General features: G+C 45.5%; 1 protein-coding gene across 2 annotated transcripts; it reads right to left on the reverse strand.

The window, feature by feature from the left end:
• Positions 1-854: 854 nt before the first annotated feature.
• CD300LD (CD300 molecule like family member d) lies at positions 855-17,170 on the reverse strand. Of its 2 annotated transcripts, none has more exons than XM_058561515.1 (4): positions 17,048-17,170; positions 8,156-8,485; positions 6,697-6,760; positions 855-5,014 (listed from the first exon to the last, which is right to left on the reverse strand). In XM_058561515.1, exons 1-4 carry the CDS (start codon positions 17,100-17,102, stop codon positions 4,867-4,869), a joined length of 597 nt encoding a protein of 198 aa, XP_058417498.1. In that variant the 5' UTR covers positions 17,103-17,170; the 3' UTR covers positions 855-4,866. The 2 variants fall into 2 exon arrangements, with proteins under 2 accessions (XP_058417498.1, XP_058417497.1); XM_058561514.1 differs by having other exon boundaries at positions 6,697-6,814.
• Between the last annotated feature and the right edge of the window lie 1,532 nt (positions 17,171-18,702).

Below are 18,702 nucleotides of genomic sequence, written 5' to 3' on the forward strand. Positions count from 1 at the left end.
TCCCCGGTGATGGCCTTGTCAAATCCACATCTCAGTCCTTAAATGACTTGACCTCTTTGTAGCCCCTCCTCCACTACCCCACACTCTCTGTGACTGAATTCTTCAGGTTTTTCTCCTATTTCTCTGACTGCTCTTAATCTACCTTGGGAATGTTCTTCCTCTTGAATTTTGTCCACTCCTGAGACTTCCATCCTAGGCTGCCTCTTCTTACTCTCTCTATTTCCACTGTGTGGTCTCATGGCATCCACAATCTTATTTACCATCAGTCTTCTCACGTCGCTTACTTCTTCACAGATTTCTCCAAAGTTTCAGATCTATGTATCCAACCACCTACCTGCCATCACCTCTGCGATGTGTCATCGGCATCTCAACCTATCCCAACTGTGTTCTTCCTCTCCCTCCTCCTCCCAACTGGCTCCTTCTCCTGAGTTCTCAAGATCAGTCCATGGCATCCCCGTCCCCACCAGTGCTAGGCCAGAAACCCAGATGTCACCCTTCAAGCCTTCTTCTCCCACATGCCCCATGATTAATCATTCAGTAATTTCTGCAGATGGTGCTTCCCAAATATCTCTTGAATTTGTCCCCTCGTCTCAATACCCACTGCAGTTGCCCGAGTACAGGTACGCTTATGATTTCCTCTGTGTTACTGCACCTGCGCCCTAATATTCTCTCTGCTTCCAGTTTGCCCAAATCCAGTCCATTTCCCATACTCAAGGCAGAACGATCACTAAAACCACAACCACCACACCCTTCAATGGCTCTTATTCTTAAAATTAAGTCCAAGAACATCAACAGAGCTCTGAATGGTCCAGCTCCTTGTCCTGTGGCTGTAGTGGAGGGTGCTGGGCCTGTAACAAAGGACAGACAGGGCCACAGAGGCCCTATCCCAGCGTGGGGATGCAGGGAGATCCTCAGAGGCAGAGATGAGCCAGTATTAATGTGTTTCTTTATTCACCCAGCAAAGAGAATCAATGTGGACTATTTCAAACAAACAAAGAAACCAAAGGGTTTGGGTAAGTAGGGCTTTTCCAGAGAAATACACACGAATTGATAGAATTTTTATATATCAGCAATGGACCACTTAGACAATTCAGTGGGGAAAAGGATTTACAATGGGAAAGAAAAATATTAAAAAGGTTAGGAATTAACTTAAGTAAAATGTGAGACAGGTAAAAAAAATTCTATAAAATTCTGTTGAGAGATACTAAGAAAGATTTGAAATCTGGGTAAATAAGGCAAAGACATTACTGTGCTCTGTTGGAGTGGAGGGAATGAAAATAGAGAAAAAAAGAATTTCTTGTTTAATGGGGAGGTCCCCTGTCCTAACTGTGAAGTCTATTTATCTGCTAAATACTGTCAACCTGGATCAAACCGGGAGAGGATGCTGAGTCATCTGCCAGATACAACATGGAACACTCAGTTAAACTTGAATTCCATGCAATGTTTGGGACATAGTTACACTGCAAATCTCTTCATTTACCTGAAATTCAAATTTAACCGAGCATTTTGCTTTATTTCTTTCTTCTCCATCTGGCAACCCCAGCTGTGACCCAATCTACACGGCCTCGAACCTGAGCAGGTGACAGTTCTCTGGACTGCTGAAAGGCCTGTGCAATCCTCCTTGTTTAGAGCAACGTGTTCAAGGGGAATAGAAGGTCATGGAGGAAGCAGGAATGACCCCACAGACACTCATTTTAAACCTGGAGGACAGCGGAGGAACGAAGCTAGCAAAGAACTGGGCAGACATGCCAACTTTTGTATTTATTTGTGGACTTTTAGAAAGAGAAATACAAGAAAACACACAAAAGCGATATGTACACATCGTGGAATATTATAAAGCCATGAAAACAAAAATCTATAGGTGTTGATATGGAATGACTCTCCAAATACAGTAAGTGCACATAGGCAAGCTGCAGAACAAGATCCATATCATGATTTGCTTAATTCTTTCCCTTTTGATGGACACTTAAGTTGTTTTCAGCTTTTTGCAACTACGTACAATTCTGTAATGAATATTTGTGCATGTGTGGCTTGATAGACATTAGTGAATAAACCTGTGGGATAAATTCCTATGAATAAAATAGCTGAGTTAGAGATCTGTGCATTTTTCCAATTTTGATGGGATTATCAAAGAGGTTGTAACAACACTCTTCTCTAAATATGTTAATAAATGCCAACCCCAACCCCAACAATAGGTATTGTCAATTTTTTATCTTGAGCAATCTGATTGGCAGACTGGGCAAATTGATCACATGTGACCTGGACCCTCAGGTAGAGGAGATTGCTGCAGATGCAGGGGATGAGGAGAGAGAGGAGAAGAAGGGGCAAAAGTGACTCTGCAAATCAAAGAGCCACTAGGCAGGTGATTCTGTGTACGCTGAGAACAGACAGGACACTGCCCTCAGTGGCGGGAGGGGGACATCCAGGCCGCAAACCTGCTCCAGCTCACAGCCCCTCCCAGCCCCCTCTCCTCCTCACACTACACTTTGGCAAATACCAACTCTTATTCAAAAGAGAAGCAGCACCTTCAATAGCTTGTAGGTTAAAAGAAAAGAAAAGAATAAGCAAAAGGCAAATAAAACATATCTCATGAGGGAAAAGATCCAAAGAAACAGAAAAATAAGCTCATATGAATAGTTCTATTCAGTCTCAAGGAAATGATAGACAATGGGATTTATCTAAATAAACAAACAGAGCATGATACCAAATACGGAGATGAAAAGCGAGCAGCAGGTCTCAGGAAAGAAATGGAACAGGAGAGAGAGAGCCGACACTGCTGGGAAGAAGGAAGCAGGGGCTAGAAGCACAACCCAGAGATGCGCATGACTGGAAACCCAGAGATTGGCGACTTTCGGGAATTACATAAAATGAAGTTTAAAGGAACATGATAGAAAAATGCTTGGAGAGGCAGACGTAGCTACAGGAGCCAGAGAAAGGTGATTCCACTAACGTACGCTGGCTGTTCTCTAAGAAGAGAAAAAATAGGCCAGAAGTAAAAATAATTTAATTGAATTAAAAACTATCCTGAGATAAAGAGATCTTGCAATCCGCGATGGAAAACCCACGCAGTGTCCCAGGAAAAAACCTGATACTGAGGATTCACACCTAGAATATTCTAAAGTTACAGAACTTCAAGGATACAGATAGAGTCAGATGAGCTCATGTCAGAAAAGCTATCAAGTCAGAAAGAGTAATCGTGTACACGAAGGAAAGAGGCTCCCCTCAGAGGCCACGGCAGCACCGCATCCCAGAAGACAGTTAGGGAAAATCCACACGTTCTGAGGAAAAGACAGGACGGTCCAGGAATTTTGCACCAGGATTGTTATTTTTCAAGAAAATTCCAGTAACAAATGTCCTTATGCGTAGAACAACTTATAAAATACAGCACCCACGGCCCTTTAAAAATAGAAAAACTACATCATGATGAAATTTTACCAACAAAGGAATAAGTTAAATAATGAAAAAAAAAGAACCCATGGTGAGCAATGAATATTTAAAAATAGAAAAAAGACTAAATGACCATGGAAAATATTTACAGAAGCAAACACAAATATCATATATTCAAAAACTACTATACTAACAAAATCAGGGCTGGAAAGAGGAGGGTGGGCAAAGGGTAAGAAGCTAAAGTCCTCATCTTTTAGGGCACAGAGTCAACAGATAGTTTAAATGTGCTGTTAAAACTAAGGTGATGACGGCGGGGCCCAGGGCCCAAGCAGAGCACAGAGGGCGTCCAGGTGAGGGGCCGCTGGGCCTCGTGTCAGGGCCTGAGCACGGTGAGGACCGGCCCCTGCGTGTCCTACGCTGCTCCGCCTGGCCTGGGCTGAGGCTGCTTCTCCTGCGCCTGGTCGGCTGTCCCTCTGCTCTAGCGGCCTCCCGTTTTGGTCTGGAAGCTGCCCAGAGGTAAAAGTGCAGGAGAGGAACTTGAGAGGAAGGAAGCAGTTGTCCCTGTCTCTTTACAGAGTGGCTCCCTGGTGTCCGACTCCCTTCCTCCACAATTAACCATAGGAAAAGCTTACATCCACATCGGGGGATCTTACCTAGGGCTCTTTGGAAGGATCAGGAGACGTCTCCCAGCCTCATCCCTCCCCCAGCCACCCCTTGCTCCCACTTGCCAGATCTGTTCCAGCTCCAGCGTCTGATTGATGGATTACTCCGCAGTCCCCAAAATGCATGGGTTATCTCCCTGTGTACCCCAAATGAGAGTGGCAGCCAGACGGAATACTCTCAAAAGAGGCAAGAAAATTGAGAGGTATTAACAGGAAGGGTTATGGTGACAACGAGGGCATGAGATGCCATCTCATCTTCAGGTGTGCAGCGTCCGGGAGGCGAGGGAAGGAGGGGAGCCAGGCTTTCCTTCCCCACAAGTGGCAAAAGTGCATCATGGTGGGGATCCCCGAGTCTTCTGTCCACTTGTGGATTCAGGTCTTCACTGTGGTTGGCACATTACCTGGGTTTAGTTCAGTTTTTCTATTTTCGTGGGGTCTAGAGGTTTGAAACTCATTGTTGGCTGAAGCCCTGAACCCCACAGAATGCAAAAGAAAGTCCATTAACATTGCAGGTAGCTCACAGACTTGAGATTATATATGTCCTCCAAGGCATTTGTCTCTACTTGTATTTTCTACTGCACTGGAGGTCTCAGGAAGAAGGATGGCCGGGGCTTTACAGAGAAGAAGGCAACCAGAGCGAGTCCCAGAGGCCCAGGCATCTCAGCTGTAGATTCCTGGGGACTGGGGGACTGTTTCCTGAAGCAGGGGCCCATGTTGCCTCTAGAACCACAGTCACTGCTGACCACAGCCATTTCCTGATAAAAGCTTCTTTTTCTTCTGTTTGAGGGTCTTTGTTTCTGGACAAGACATCGATGAGCTACTGGTTCTCGTGACCGAGCTGACTCTGCATCCCCCCAGAGTTTCTCTGAGGCCTGTTCACCCAGAGGACAGCACCGAGCATGCTCAAGAGCAAGGGCACCTCCAGGAAGACCAGGAGAAGGAAGTGGACGCTGCTGAGCAGGGACCTGGGGGAGGGACATGGTGACAGGAAATAAGCTGCCTCCCAGGCCCCCTCTTCCCAGCTCTTCCTGTGCCCAAGTCCTGGGTTCCCATAAGCTATGTGAGGGCAAGCCTGGGACCCCAGGCTGACAATGGCCTCCACTCCCCCAAACTCTCCTTCCTCACTTCTTATTGGTCTTACCCTTGCTTGCTCTACTGGGAGGGACAGGACTGGTGTCCTTAGAAGAAGAAGGAGAGATTAGGACATAGACACACATGAAGGGGAAACCACGTGCAGACGCAGGGAGAAGAGGGCCGTCTACACGCCAACGACAGAGGCCTTAAAGGAACCAACCCTGCCACCACCTTGATCTCAGACTTCTGGCCTCCAGAACTGCGTGAAAATTAGTGTCTGTGGTTGAAGCCGCCCAGCCTGTGGTACTGTGTTAGGGCAGCCCGAGCTGACTAATACAAGGACTTATTCATCACTATTAACAGAAATCTGTAGAATATATTCATCAACCAATTAATTAATTAACTCTATTTGGTACATTAATTATCTCTCAAGTATAAGTACGTGGAGGGTGGAGAGCTTGATTATTTTGCTCATTACAGTATCCTCTCATATTCCTTAACACAGTCATGGGCATGAGTGGGTGCTCAAGAATGATTTTTGAATAAATGAATGAATTATCCATCTCATGCTGATCAAAAACCCTAACTGGTGTTTACACATGGCTTTGATTCATAAAATGAGGATACTCCTTAGCTATTACTTGTGAAGAGCAATTTGGTAGAAAGAAACTTTCAAAACAGAAGACAAATGGGAGAGGGGAAGGAAAAGGGTTCTCTGGGTGTAGAAAGATTGGGGATGCCCCCTAGCGATTCTATGGGAAGGCCCAGCAACAGGAGATCATGGCAGATCTAGAAACAAAGTCAAGAGGGCCAAGGAGAGTGAAGGGAGAAAATGAAAGGGCCCCTCAGCTTCTAGAAAGTGCCCTTGGCAATGGCTGGGCAGGGCACTAAGGAGCATGAGCGAGGCTCAGCTTCTCCCTCTGCTAAATGGGAGCAGGTGCGTCTGCCCGTGGCTCCTCACGAGGTAGGGCAGGCCAGGTCAAAGAACTAACAGGGTAAGGGACAGGAAAGCCCCCTGTGTGCTGCCAGGTGCTACAGAGATGAGAACTATCGGTATCACTCTTCTCGCCATAACAGTAATCAGGGGAAACAGGTCTTCCCTAGGCCCTCCCTGTTCTCCCAGAATTTGGACCAAGAGCCACCCCTGCCTCCCCACGACCCCTGTGCCCACACACACTGGCCGTGCCATCCACACTGACTGCCTGCTTGTCTGTGTCCCACACTGAGCACTCGATCTCTGAGCTCCATGGGGGAGACTCCATGTCTATGTTCCCAAAGCTCGACACGGTGCCGGCCGTGGAGAAGTTACTCAGCGCAGGTGGGACGGATGAATGAATGAACCAACAAACCTACAAACTGCATGAGCTCCAGCATGAAGGATCTGGGGGCGCTCCAAGGACACTGTGCCGCCTGAGAGCAAGTGGGAAGAGCCCCCCGGCATCGTCAACCTCCCAAAGGAGCCTGAGGGTCCAGAGACAAGCTCTGGCTGGGACCTGGGACCACAAAGCATCTCCCCATTTGAGCAGTTTGGGCCAAGTGGGCACAGGGAACAGCAGTATCAGAGCTGGCTTACCTGCTGTTGGAGGGGTGGCTGGTCACAGTTGGGGAGACTTGGGTCTCTTCTGGGGTGACTGGTGCTGTGGACGTGGTGGTGGTGGTGGGGGGGGTGGTGTCCGACACTGTAGTTGGTGCTGGGCACACAGACCAGATTACACACTACTCTCCCTGCTAACCCGCCTGCAGCCCCGCACGTGGCTCTGAGCCTAGGGGCTGAGGGCTGCCCTGGCCTGAGGAGCCTGGAGCAGGCCCGTGAGGAGGGGTCTAGAGCCTGGACCACTCACATCTCCCTGGCCTCTAGGAGACGCACAGCCTCAGAGGCAGGTGGGGCTGGGCAAAGGTCCAGGGAGGACATGGAGCAGGCCCTAGGAGGGCTAGAGGGGGCCCAGGATTGCTCAGGACAAGGAGCTGGAGTTCAGCTGGACTTGAAACACTCCTGCTGCTTATGACAGGGCCTCGACCAGTGCCTCCCCCTCTCTTATTTATCCAGCAAGGACAGGACCAGAATGGGGCTTGCCTGGCGGCTAACGCACCCAAGATCTGTGATCTCTAAGGTCAGGACCAGCCCTGGACAAAATCATGAGGTTCAGGATGAGCCTTTACTTGGGGCAACTTATTAAACTTCCACAATGGGGACAGTTACTTCTCAAGAATGTTGTCAGGATTCCATGAGACAATGGCCTAGCTGCGCCTTGCCAGTGTAACAGGCCTCACAGGTTCCAGGGGTGGTGGGGGCTCTGTTGACATGTGCCCCCTCCTTGCCACAAGTGCGCTGTGAGCTGGTGCTGCCTGTCCAAGGGTCAACAGAAGCAGCGCCCAACAGATAAACTCGTGCAAACTGAGGCCCTGCGACCTCTGAGCTGCCCCTCCCACGAGTGCTTGCATTCTAGAAGGACTTAGGAAGAGAACATCACTAAGTCCAGATGTGTGAAAGGCTCATGATGGGATGTCAGGCACCAGGAACAGCCCTTTGACTGTGGAGGCCTTTCCAGACCTCAGGAATTAACCACAGAGCCCCGACTGTGCTGGGCCTCTTTCCCCCTGAGATCGGATAGGGAGCAGGAGTGGGAACAGATGCTATGAAGTCCCAGGCCCAAACTCCACAAAGAGCAGGGACACCTGGGCACCAGAGGTCCCAGGAAAGCACTGGCAGGAATTGGGGTCTCTGGGTCCCATGGAATGGGGTCCCTTTGGCCCATGGACTGAAACCGAGACCATCACCTTGATCTCTAAGGGCAATACACTCAGGCATTGAGCTGTGCAGAGAAAAAAACTGTGCCCAGAAAGGCTTGATCCCTTCCTGGAGGAGGCCCCGGAAGCCACGAGAGCATCTAAGAGAAGCCCAGCCCCTCCTAGGACTCAACCACTCTCTGTGACAGCTCACTCTGAGTGACGGTTAAGTCACTGGAGAGGGACCTCAGGGACCAGGACAGAGCAGGCCCTGAAGAGACACATCCACATGTACACACCCTTACCTGGGTCAATGGTCACTTTAACTGTGTCCCCCAGGTCCACTCCGGGTCTCTCAATCCCACACCAGTAAGTGTCCGCATCGTCTTGCCTGAGCTCCTCCATGGTCACGGTGAACACGCGGTCTCTCTGATTGTCCATGATCGACACACGGCCCTGCTTCACCATCTGCTCTGACCCAGTGGTTTTAACAAGGATCCTGCAGAGATTCCAATCGGCTCCTCGACACCACCACTTCTTGTAGGTCTCCCACCCTTGGCCATAGCGACACTGCGCAGTCAACGATCCCCGCTCCAGGCCGCTCACTGCTTTTGGACCCCTGATGGCAGATAAGCCTGGAAAACACAAATCGGGTACCTGTTATCATCTCCCACCCTGAGGGAGGGCCACAGCCTCCTGCATTGCGAATAGCTCCAATAAATCCCAGGGCCTGTCGAGTTGAATAGCAGTCAAGGAAGGAATACACCTTCCACAAGATAGATCTTTGTCCTTTAAAATTCTACTGGGTCAAACCACCAGGAAAATCACCTACGAGCACAACTACAGATCTCAAAGAAACAAAAATATTGACACTGAGCAATAATAGCTTTCTGTAATTCACCCGCTCCCCTTCTCTATAGCCAATAAAACTTTATATTTCAACCAATGTCCTTTTGCAGCCATCTCTGTTATGCTGGTCTGATGGGGAGGAAATACCAGAGGACCCATTTCCCCAGGAGGATGATCGCTTCCCTGACTTTGTATCAATGACCTCAGGAGGTCCGGCAGAAACATCCACATCTCATGGCTGTGGTGAGGCTGTTCCTAGTGGCTCTGATGGCTTCTAGTGGTTCTATAGTAAACCACCCTGGCAAGAATGCCTTTGAAGTTGACCAAAACAGTGGTGCCAACTGGCCTCCATGTACTATGGAATCCATGTCACACAATCCCATTTTCTTCCCATTGAATTGCTTTGGTTCCCTTGTCAAAAAGTAAATATGTGAGTTATTTATGGATTTTCCATTCTGTTCCATTGATCCATTTGTCTATCCTTATGCCAGTCCATACTGTCTTGAATACTATAGCTTTGCTATAAAGCAGGTATTATAGAGTGAAGCAGCATTTCTCATAACGTGCTTTTCTTGTTCTTTCGTTCATTTTCTCACCTTTGAAAGAATCAGGATACAGAAAAATGCTTCTTTACTGTGGGAAAAACAACACTTCAAGCACGATAACAAGTGGCAGCTTGGGCCAGCCCTGGTGGCCTAGTGGTTAAGTTCGGCAAGGTCTGCATCGGCAGCCCGGGTTTGGTTCCCAGGCACGGACTTACACCACTTGTCTGTCAGTGGCCGTACTGTGGTGGCGGCTCACGTACCAAAAGAGGAAGATTGGCAGTGGATGTTAGTAGCTCAGGGTGAATCCCCCTCAGCAGAAAAAAAAAAGTGTCACTGATTGTATTGTATATTTTCGAGTGTTTTCACGTCACCAGTTAGCATCTTTTCACGTCAGCTTGAAGAATTCCTTTCAGCATCTCTTGTAAGGCAGGTCTAGAGGTGATGAATCCCCTTAGCTTTTGTTTGTCTGGGAATATCTTTATTTCTCCTTCATTTCTGAAGGATAACTTTGCCAAATAGAGTAGTCTTCACTGGCAATTTTTTTCTTTCAACACTTTGAACACATCATTTCACTCTCTCCTTGCCTGTAGGGTTTCTGCTGAGAAATCTGCTGATATCCTAACGGGGGTCCTTTGTAGGTTACCATCTTTTTCACTCTTGCTGATTTTAGGATTCTCTCTCTGTCTTAGATTTTTGACATTCTTATTGTAATGTGTCTTGGAAATGGTTGTTTTGCACTGATTGAGATAATGGGGTGATCTATTAGCTTCTTGAACTTGGATGTCCAAGTCTCGCCTAGGTTTGGGAAGTTCTTGGCTATTATTTCTTGAAATAAACTTTCTGCCCACTTCTCCCTCTCTTCTTCTGGAACTCCAGTGATTCTGATATTTGTTCTTTCAATGGAGTCCCATAGTTCACCTAGGCTTTCTTCACTTTTTCATTGTTTTTCCTTTGTTCTCCTCTCACTGGGTTATTTCAAAGTTCCCATCCTCTAGCTCACTGAGTCTACCTTCTGTTTGGTCTATTCTGAGGTTGATACTCTCCATTACATTTTTTTTTTCATTTCATTCATTGAATACTTGAGTTCCAGAATTCATTTCTTCTTTTTTTGTTTTTAAATTTTTGTGTGTGTGAGGAAGATTAGCCCTGAGCTAACATCTGTTGCCAATCCTCCTCTTTTTGTTGAGGAAGATTGGCCCTGGGCTGACATCCATGCCCATCTTCATCTACTTTATATGGGATGCCGCCACAGCATGGCCTGACAAGCACTACGTTGGTGCGTGCCTGGGGTCCAAACCTGTGAACCCTAGGCTGCTGCAGCAGAGTGCACACACTTAACCGCTACACCACCAGGCTGGCCCCTCATTTCTTCTTTTTTATAATTTCCGTCTCTTTATTAAATTTCTCATTTTGTTCACTTATTGTTTTTCTTATTTCATTTAATTGTCTTTCTGTGTTCTCTTGTGCTCATTGATTTCCTCAAAACAGGCATTTTGAATTCTTTATCAGGTAAATTGTGAAAATCCATGTCTTTGAGTTCGGTTACTGGAGGATTATTGTCATCTTCTGGCAATGTCATGTTTCCTTGGAGATTTGTGTTGCTGTTTTCACATTTGAAGTAGCATCATCTCCTCTAATCTTTACTAGTTGCCTTCAAGTGGGAGATATGTTTCTTTTTCCTGCTTATATCTGGGACTTTCTCCAGTCTTGTGTGGATGTACCTGCTCCTTGCTTCTTGCTCCCTCTTGGGGCAGATCTCTTAAGCATATGTGTTCTCTTGATCTTATAACTCGCCAGGCTGGTTGCCTGAAACCTCTCTTTTGTTTTCTCACAAGTGGCACTACAGTTCAAGTTTGTGCTTTGTCCCTTCTCTTCAGACACCAGCCTGTTTTCTGAGTGCACTCCCTTTCTACTGGAACCACTACCGCACTCGGGAGCATGCACAAGGAGCCAGCTGCAGAATGGGAGAAGGTGTGGATTTAGCACTTGGGACATTTGGAGTACCCATGGTCCAGGTGGTGGGATTCTCAGGTGAGGTTTTCCTAGCAGCTTGTGAGCTGACTTCGTGCAGAGTCCTGAATGCAGTCAGCAGGAACCACTTCCCTCTAATGCCCTGTGACATTCTCATCTGCCTCTGTCTCCATCTCTTCCTTCCCCACAGTCATGGAGCTTCTGCCTCAACACTGGTGCTGCAGGAGAGAAACAGGTTCCTAAGGCAGCATCCTGCACAGCTGGGGAGCAAGGCACTCACTCACTGCTCTCCCTTTCCCTATATGTCTTGACATGTGTACAGCCATGTTTGGCCAGTCCATGAACCTACAGCCAGCAGCACACAAAGAAATATAAAGCAGCTTTCTATGTGGTGGGAACTGGCCCTTCTCCCACAGAGATAGTTGCAACTTGTAAGATTATAAGATTACGTCCACGGGCGTCATAGCCCGGGACGGACTGGCCATCCGTGGAGCTCAATGCACGTACACAACTGATAACCATTTGTACGTGAAGACACCAAATGCTTACTCTGGAAATTACTCATACTATATAAGCTGCTGGAAACTGGGGCCTGATGAGAGTCTTGCCTGTGGGGGGGACACCTTGCCCAGGACGTCTTTCGATCAGCACTCCCGCCTAGCCGTGTCACTTAAAAGGACTCTCCCCGATGTAAGGGCATGGATGTTGTAAGTACCCAATCTGATGTTTCTCTCTCGATTGATCTGATGTTTCTCTCTTTGATCGATCTGATGTTGTCTCTTCTTTTTATTGACCTATTTGGATCTATTTGCTGACTTTCACTTTTACCCTTCTCTATATAATAAAGTGTGCATTCAGTCCATTCGTTTGGGTTGGAAAGTTCCTTTTTACGCCTCCGATTGAATCCATCGAACCTCTTACGACACCATAGGAGAAGTTGCCACTGACCAGTTCAGCCCCATCCTGTGCCACCTTGGGGACGAGGTGGCTCTAGCCAAGTTCCTCTTACCTTCTCCATGCATCCAAACACATATTTTTGTTGTTCCAGTGCAATGCTGAGACCTCTTTTCCAGAATCCTGGATTTGTACAAAGGCTCTGTCATCCATGAGTGTCTGCCCAAGTCAGCACTCTCCAGGTTTTCCCTGACTGTGGCTGAGAGGTGCGGGGGCCAGTTCACTGGCTCCTGCTCTTCTGCAGCCCCTAGCGAGGTCTGTCTGCCTACTTCTCAACGCACAAGTGGGTGAGACTCCTCCCAAGTTCCTTGGTGGATGGTGCTGGACGCCACAGCTCTCACAGACGCACTACTGTTCGTTGACGGATGCCAAATTTTAGTTGTTAAAAAGCAGGGACAAAAAGGAGGGACCTCTTATGCTGCCATGATGCTGATATCACTCTGTCTTGAATCAACATTTTATAGCTTTAAATGTATATATTAGGAAAGAAAAAAGGGCTTAAATTTAATAAGTGAAACATCTATTTCAAAAGTCAAAAAAATAACAAGAAGTAGTAGTAGAAGAACAAGAAGAAAATAGAAGGAAGGAAATAGCGAAGAAAAGAACAAAAATTAATGAAGTAGGAAATAAAAGGAAAATACAGAAGACCAACAAAGCCAACAATTGTTTTAAAAGAAACCGCTAACAAGATATTCATGGTAGAAAGAGAGGAGGTCTAACTAATCAACATCAGGAATGAAAAGGGAGACACCACCACAGATCCTGCACATATAAAAAGATAAGAAGAAGATAAAATAATATGGGGATAAGATAATAAAAGGATATATAAACAAGTTTATGCCAATAAATTTGAAATTCTAGATGGAATAACAAGTTCCTAAAAAAATTAGCACAGAAAGAAATAGAAATCCTGAATAATCCTAGAACTATTTAAATAAATCAAATGCATTACTAAAAAATTCCACAAAAGAAAACTCCAGGCCTATACAGCTTCAATGGAGAGATCTACTAAACATTTAAGGAAGAAATAATGTCCATCTTATACAAAAAATTGTGGAACAAAGGAAAAGAGGACGTAATCTCAAATCTATTTAATGAAACTAGCATAATCTTGATGCCAAAACCTGACAAGGACAGTGCAAGAGAGAAATATTACAGCTGAATGTCACTCATGAACATAAATGCAAAAGTCTGAAAACAAAAACCAGCGAGCAGAATCCAGGCATACATAAAAAAGTGACACATTATCCCCAAGTCAGATTCATGCCAAGAATGCAAAATTGTTTGGATATTAGAACACCAATCAGTGTAATAACAGTATGCCATATTAACAGAAGAAAGGAGAAAAATCATACAATCATCTCAATAGATGCAGACAAAAGTATTTGACAGAATTCAACACTCATTCAGGATTTTTTAAAAAGTCTTAGCAAAATAAGCATAGAACTTCCTTTATCTGATAAAGATTATCTATCAAAAGCTTCAGTTAATACAATTAATGTGAGACATTGGTGTGTATTTTATAATAATGTGTTAACCTGGACATTGATGTTTTATGCACTTTTCTGTACATGTGTTATTTTCCACAATTTAGAAAACTTGTATGAATATTATAAACCAACAGCCAATTATGCTGAACAGTAAAATACTACAGGCATTCCAATTGAATCATGAGCAAACATGAGTTCCCAATATATACAGTAACCTGACTCTGCAAGTTCTGTCCAATGTCACGAGATACAGAAACATATAAAACTTATACTTATTGAAAAAAAATGACAATATTGAGAAACAATTTTAAAATCTTAAATTAAAAACTGTTTTAGTTCAGAATTGAAGTTAATAGAGTGGCTAAACAAACAATAAATATATAAAAATCAGTGACTTTCCTATAAACCAGTAATAAACACTGAAAAATAAAGTAGAAAACAGCTCATTCATATAGCAATAGGAGTCTATTAAGTACCTAGGAATGACCTTGAGAGAAACAATCAAGACTTGTGTAAAAACACAAACAATGAAATTTTACTGAGAGACATAAAAGGTTTAAACAAAAGAAAACATATACTATATAGATCCTGAATGAAAATGAGATATATTGTAAACATTCTGCTTCCCAAATGAATTTATAGATTTGGCGCAATCAAAATCAAACCAGCAAACTATTTTAGAACATATATATAATCCACATATATAAAATGTATATATATTACATACATATATATAATACTATATATTATATATAATATATACATATATGTAATCTAGAGATTATTTGAATAGATGAACAGGTGAGAATTTTTAGCATTTTAAAAATAAGTAATGAGGAAAGACTTGCTCTTCTAGACTTTAAAGATTTTATTTATTTATTTTTCCCCCAAAGCCCCAGTAGACAGTTGTATGTCATAGCTGCACATCCTTCTAGTTGCTGTATGTGGGACGCGGCCTCAGCATGGCCAGAGGAGCGGTGCGTCGGTGCGCGCCCGGGATCCGAACCCGGGCCGCCGGCAGCAGAGCGCGCGCACTCAACCGCCAAGCCACAGGGCCGGCCCCCTGCTAGACTTTAAAACAGTATCAGGCCATAATAAAGAAACCAGCTTGGAAATCTAGTGAGACTAGATAAACATATCAACAGAACAGTCAATAGCCTAAAAACAGGCCTGCTCTATTGAAGAAGTTCACAGGCACCACAGAAGACTAAAAAGCTAAGTGGGAGAGGGGAGGGTCAGGATGCTGTCGCCTCTCAGCGAGCTCCATAGGTAAATTCAGGGAGATTAGGGAGGTCAGCATAAAACAGCAAATCATTCTTTAAACTAGAAGAAGATAGAAGTGAATCTTTATTAAAATCTCTGGATCAAAGGGAGAACTTTTTCTAAACTTAAAATTAATGGACGACATCACACAGGAGCCAGAAATCTGAGAGTATACAAATGTAACACTTGGACATACCAATAAAAAGACTGAATGTAGGCAGCCTCCAGAAGCTGGAAACGGCAAGAAAACAGACCCTCCTAGAGTCTCCAGAAAGAACGCAGTCCTGCCAACACCTTGGTGTTAGCTCAGCACAACTCATTTTGGATATCTGATCTCTGAATTGTAAGAGAATAAATTTGTGTTGTTTTAAGTAAAAAAAAAAAAAAGACTGAAAAGGCAAAGAACCAATTGGGAGAAATGTTACAGGTAAGAATAATACAGGTAAGAATTAACATCTTTTCTCTTGATAAAGAGTATATACAAGAAAAACATTAAGATCCCATTTAGAAAATTGATGAGATAAGAAGAGGCAAGTCACGAAGAGGAAATTCAGGCAGATAATAAAATTCAAAATGTTAAATCTAAATAATCTAGTTGATAAAATATGTTGAAGACAACGCCATTTTTCTCGTATCAAACCAAACAAGTGTTAACATATCGCTGAAGCGGGTGAGGGGGTGGGCACAGGGAGAAGCTGCTGGTGGGAATGTAAGTGGTTCAGCCCTTACAGAAGCAATACGGCAGTTGTAGGTACCAAAAATATTCATGACCTTTGCTCCAGTAATTATGTTTATAGGATTTGGTCCTCAGGAAAAAATCAGAGAGGCTAACAAAAATGTGTGCACAAAGATTCATTACATAATATTTATAATAGCAAAAACAAAGAAAACAGGTTAACTTCCATCATTTAGGGAAATAATTAAGTATACAACGAAATATAATGCAGACACTGATAATTACGCTTAGAAATGTAAGTCAGAAAGAGAGCCTTCCTCAGGAACCGAATCGGCTGGCAGCCTGATCTTGGACTTCCCAGTCTCCAGAGCTGTGAGAAAATAAATTTCTACTGTTTAGGGCACCCAGTCTAGGGTATTTTGCTATGACAGCCCAAGCTGAGTAATATACGCATGTACCCCTCTTACCCTTGTTAACTTCCAAATTAAGAGCATAATAACATGCAAGTTTCTCCAGTAAATTTTCTGCGTGCAAATCTCCCTATCAGAGTTTTGTCTCCTACATATATGATGAATAAGTCAATGGATGAATAAACGGGGTCGCTTTATTTCCCGTGATAACCTTCTTCCCCAAAGAGACTCTCTCTGCATCCTGCACCAAGCCCTGTGGTTCCAGTTCCTCAGTGGCACTCACGTGGGAGGATGAGAAGCAGCAGAGCTGGGGCAGCCATATGGTCCTGCCTCCCTAGCACCTGTCTTCTCTGAGCATGAAGTGCCAGCTGCCCCCCAGGGACTTGACATCCAGCCCAGAAATAGACACCTAGTCCCTGGTGACACCGCTCTGTACATTGTTTTGGCTGTTGCGCTAACTTCACTGGGAGAACGTCTGGTCTTTTGCTTGTCCGGGGCAGAAACTCAGGCAGGGCAATGTGTGGGTTGAGCAACACCCCAAGAGCCTGTCGCACCCTGGTTTTGCTGCTATCGTCCTCCCTGAACTCTGAGCTCTGTGGAAGGAATCTTCTCTGCTCTGGCTGCCAGTCAAGACTACTTGTGGAGGCTTTTAAGCAATCCAGATGCCTGAGCTCCGCCATGACTCAGTGGGTCTGAGCTGGTACCTGAGCATCTGTGCTCTTTAAAAGTTCATCAAGGATGGATTCGCTCATCAGTTTGTTCATCTGTTTGTGTAGAACAGCCAGGGTTGAAAAACTGTCTTTAAAAGGGGGGCATTTTTTTGTTTTCCTTTTGGTTGGTTTCCCAGCACCTTACATAGAACCTGTGAGATAGCAAAAATTTGGTTTTTATTTAACGAATAAGTGTCTGGATGAATGAATTGGCCCTGCCATGTTCCCTGACATGTCCCCTGACATGTCCCCTTCCTTCAGGACACATGCTCTCTGTTTCCTGCCCAGCCTCGGTCATTCCAGTTGCTTAAAGCCCCAGCCCCACTCACCTGGAAGGAAGAGAAGGAGCAGAGGAGGGGCCAGCCACAGGGTCCTGTCTCCCATCCTCAGTGATAACAAGTGCCCAACATCCTTCAAGGACTTGAAGCCAAGGTCAGAAGTGAACGCCCTGAATCTCCTTCAAGATTCGAGTGAAGCTGTTTGAATCTCCTTTGAGTTTCTCTCTCGTTCACTTCCTGTTGTGTCTACACCTACTTCCCCATTTTACATATTAGGAGAAGGGAGTATCATTCCTTACAGTGTGTGATGGGAACTGTGTCAAGATCTCTGTGCACGTGGGAAAGGAAAAGGATCCGTGCCTGGTCGGGTTTGCACATGAGGAGGCAGGGGATCTCTACCAGGAGGAGCAGGCAGAGCTGGCAGTGGGAAGTGTGGAGAGGAGCTCCAGGCCACGGGTCCAAGGGAAGGATGGAGCCCCCGGATCTGCACTCTGGAATGCAGCCCTCAGGGCTCACACCCAGGATCCCTGGAGACACAGCCCCACCCTAAACCTCCTTCCAGGCAGCCCCACCACAGTGCATCTCAGACCACCATTCCTGCCCTGGGTGATCCTCCATCCCTGAGCCTGACCCGCTGCCCCTCCCTCGGGACACCCTCCTCGGAGGTCCTGAGTCACTCTGAAGCAGAGGCTGCCACGGGGATATTATAAGAAGGAGAAGTGGCCTTTTCCCATCAGCCTCATTTTGCCCGAGATGCTTCCTCTCCCGTCTCTTTGCGTAGTTTCCCAGCTATGGGCTGATGGCCACCTCACTGCACCCAAACTGCTTCTTCCAGTGACCTCCTAAGTGGCTTCCCAACCTCTTCCCTCTTCCTTCAGATGTGCCCCTCCCTCCTCTGCCGCCCGCTCCCTCTCGCTCTCCTCTCTGAATCCATTCTTACTGTCTCTTCTCCTTCTTTTATATGTTCCACATTTGTGGATTTTGTTCTACCTTTTGGGAGGTTGCTGTTTTGTGTTGTGTTTTTACTTTCTCTTCCATCCCCTGGATGAAATACTTGTTTTAGAAATTACATTTTTATTTCCAAAAGCTCCTTTTTTGGTTCTCTGATTGCTGATGTTTTTATAACTCTCTTCTGTCCCCTGAATCGTATCTCTTCACTCTGGGGTCACGTTTTCAGTTTGGTTCCGTTGGTCCTTTTCTTTTATGTTACAGGCCTTCCTCAAATGTCTGATAATTCTTGATATTCTGATCATAATTGAGAATGAGCGAAAATATAGCTGACTGAGGCCTCTGAGTACGAAGGAGCAAAATAGTATGTAAATCATTGTTTTATCATGCCAAATTGTTTGAGCCTTCGATCCCTTCTTGACTTGTAAGCTATGCGTGAAGGTGAGCGGGCAGAGAGGAGTCCTCGACGCTCCAGAATGAAGAGGAGTGAAGCTGGCCTTCAGCATCCTCTCTAATTGTGTGGTTTCCCCAGGTATGTTAACAACTTCAAGAGCTCTCTGATCTTTTGCTTAGGAGTTGACACCTGCCTACAGGCATTTGTGGAACATGCAAGGACGCGCGTGTTTGGGGAACTGCTCCTTGAACAGAGCTCCAGTCGCCTCCCCAGTTTCCAGTCCCACCCCTCACCCACACTCTCCAATACCCCTGCTGACTCTGAGTTCAAAGCCTCCCCTGAGTTCTATCAGGCAGGTCAGCGA

Source organism: Diceros bicornis, chromosome 18 (assembly GCF_020826845.1).
Source record: "Diceros bicornis minor isolate mBicDic1 chromosome 18, mDicBic1.mat.cur, whole genome shotgun sequence".
Classification (NCBI taxonomy): domain Eukaryota; kingdom Metazoa; phylum Chordata; class Mammalia; order Perissodactyla; family Rhinocerotidae; genus Diceros; species Diceros bicornis.

Bases quoted from the DNA above. Each gene is read 5' to 3' on its own strand.
- CD300LD (XM_058561514.1), bottom strand. From the start codon at position 17,102: ATGGGAGACAGGACCCTGTGGCTGGCCCCTCCTCTGCTCCTTCTCTTC. The intron at 8,486-17,047 runs GTGAGTGGGGCT...TGTGTTTTCCAG, and splicing joins GCTCCTTCTCTTCCTTCCAG to GCTTATCTGCCATCAGGGGT. The intron at 6,815-8,155 runs GTAAGGGTGTGT...CTGTGTGCCCAG, and splicing joins TAAAGTGACCATTGACCCAG to CACCAACTACAGTGTCGGAC.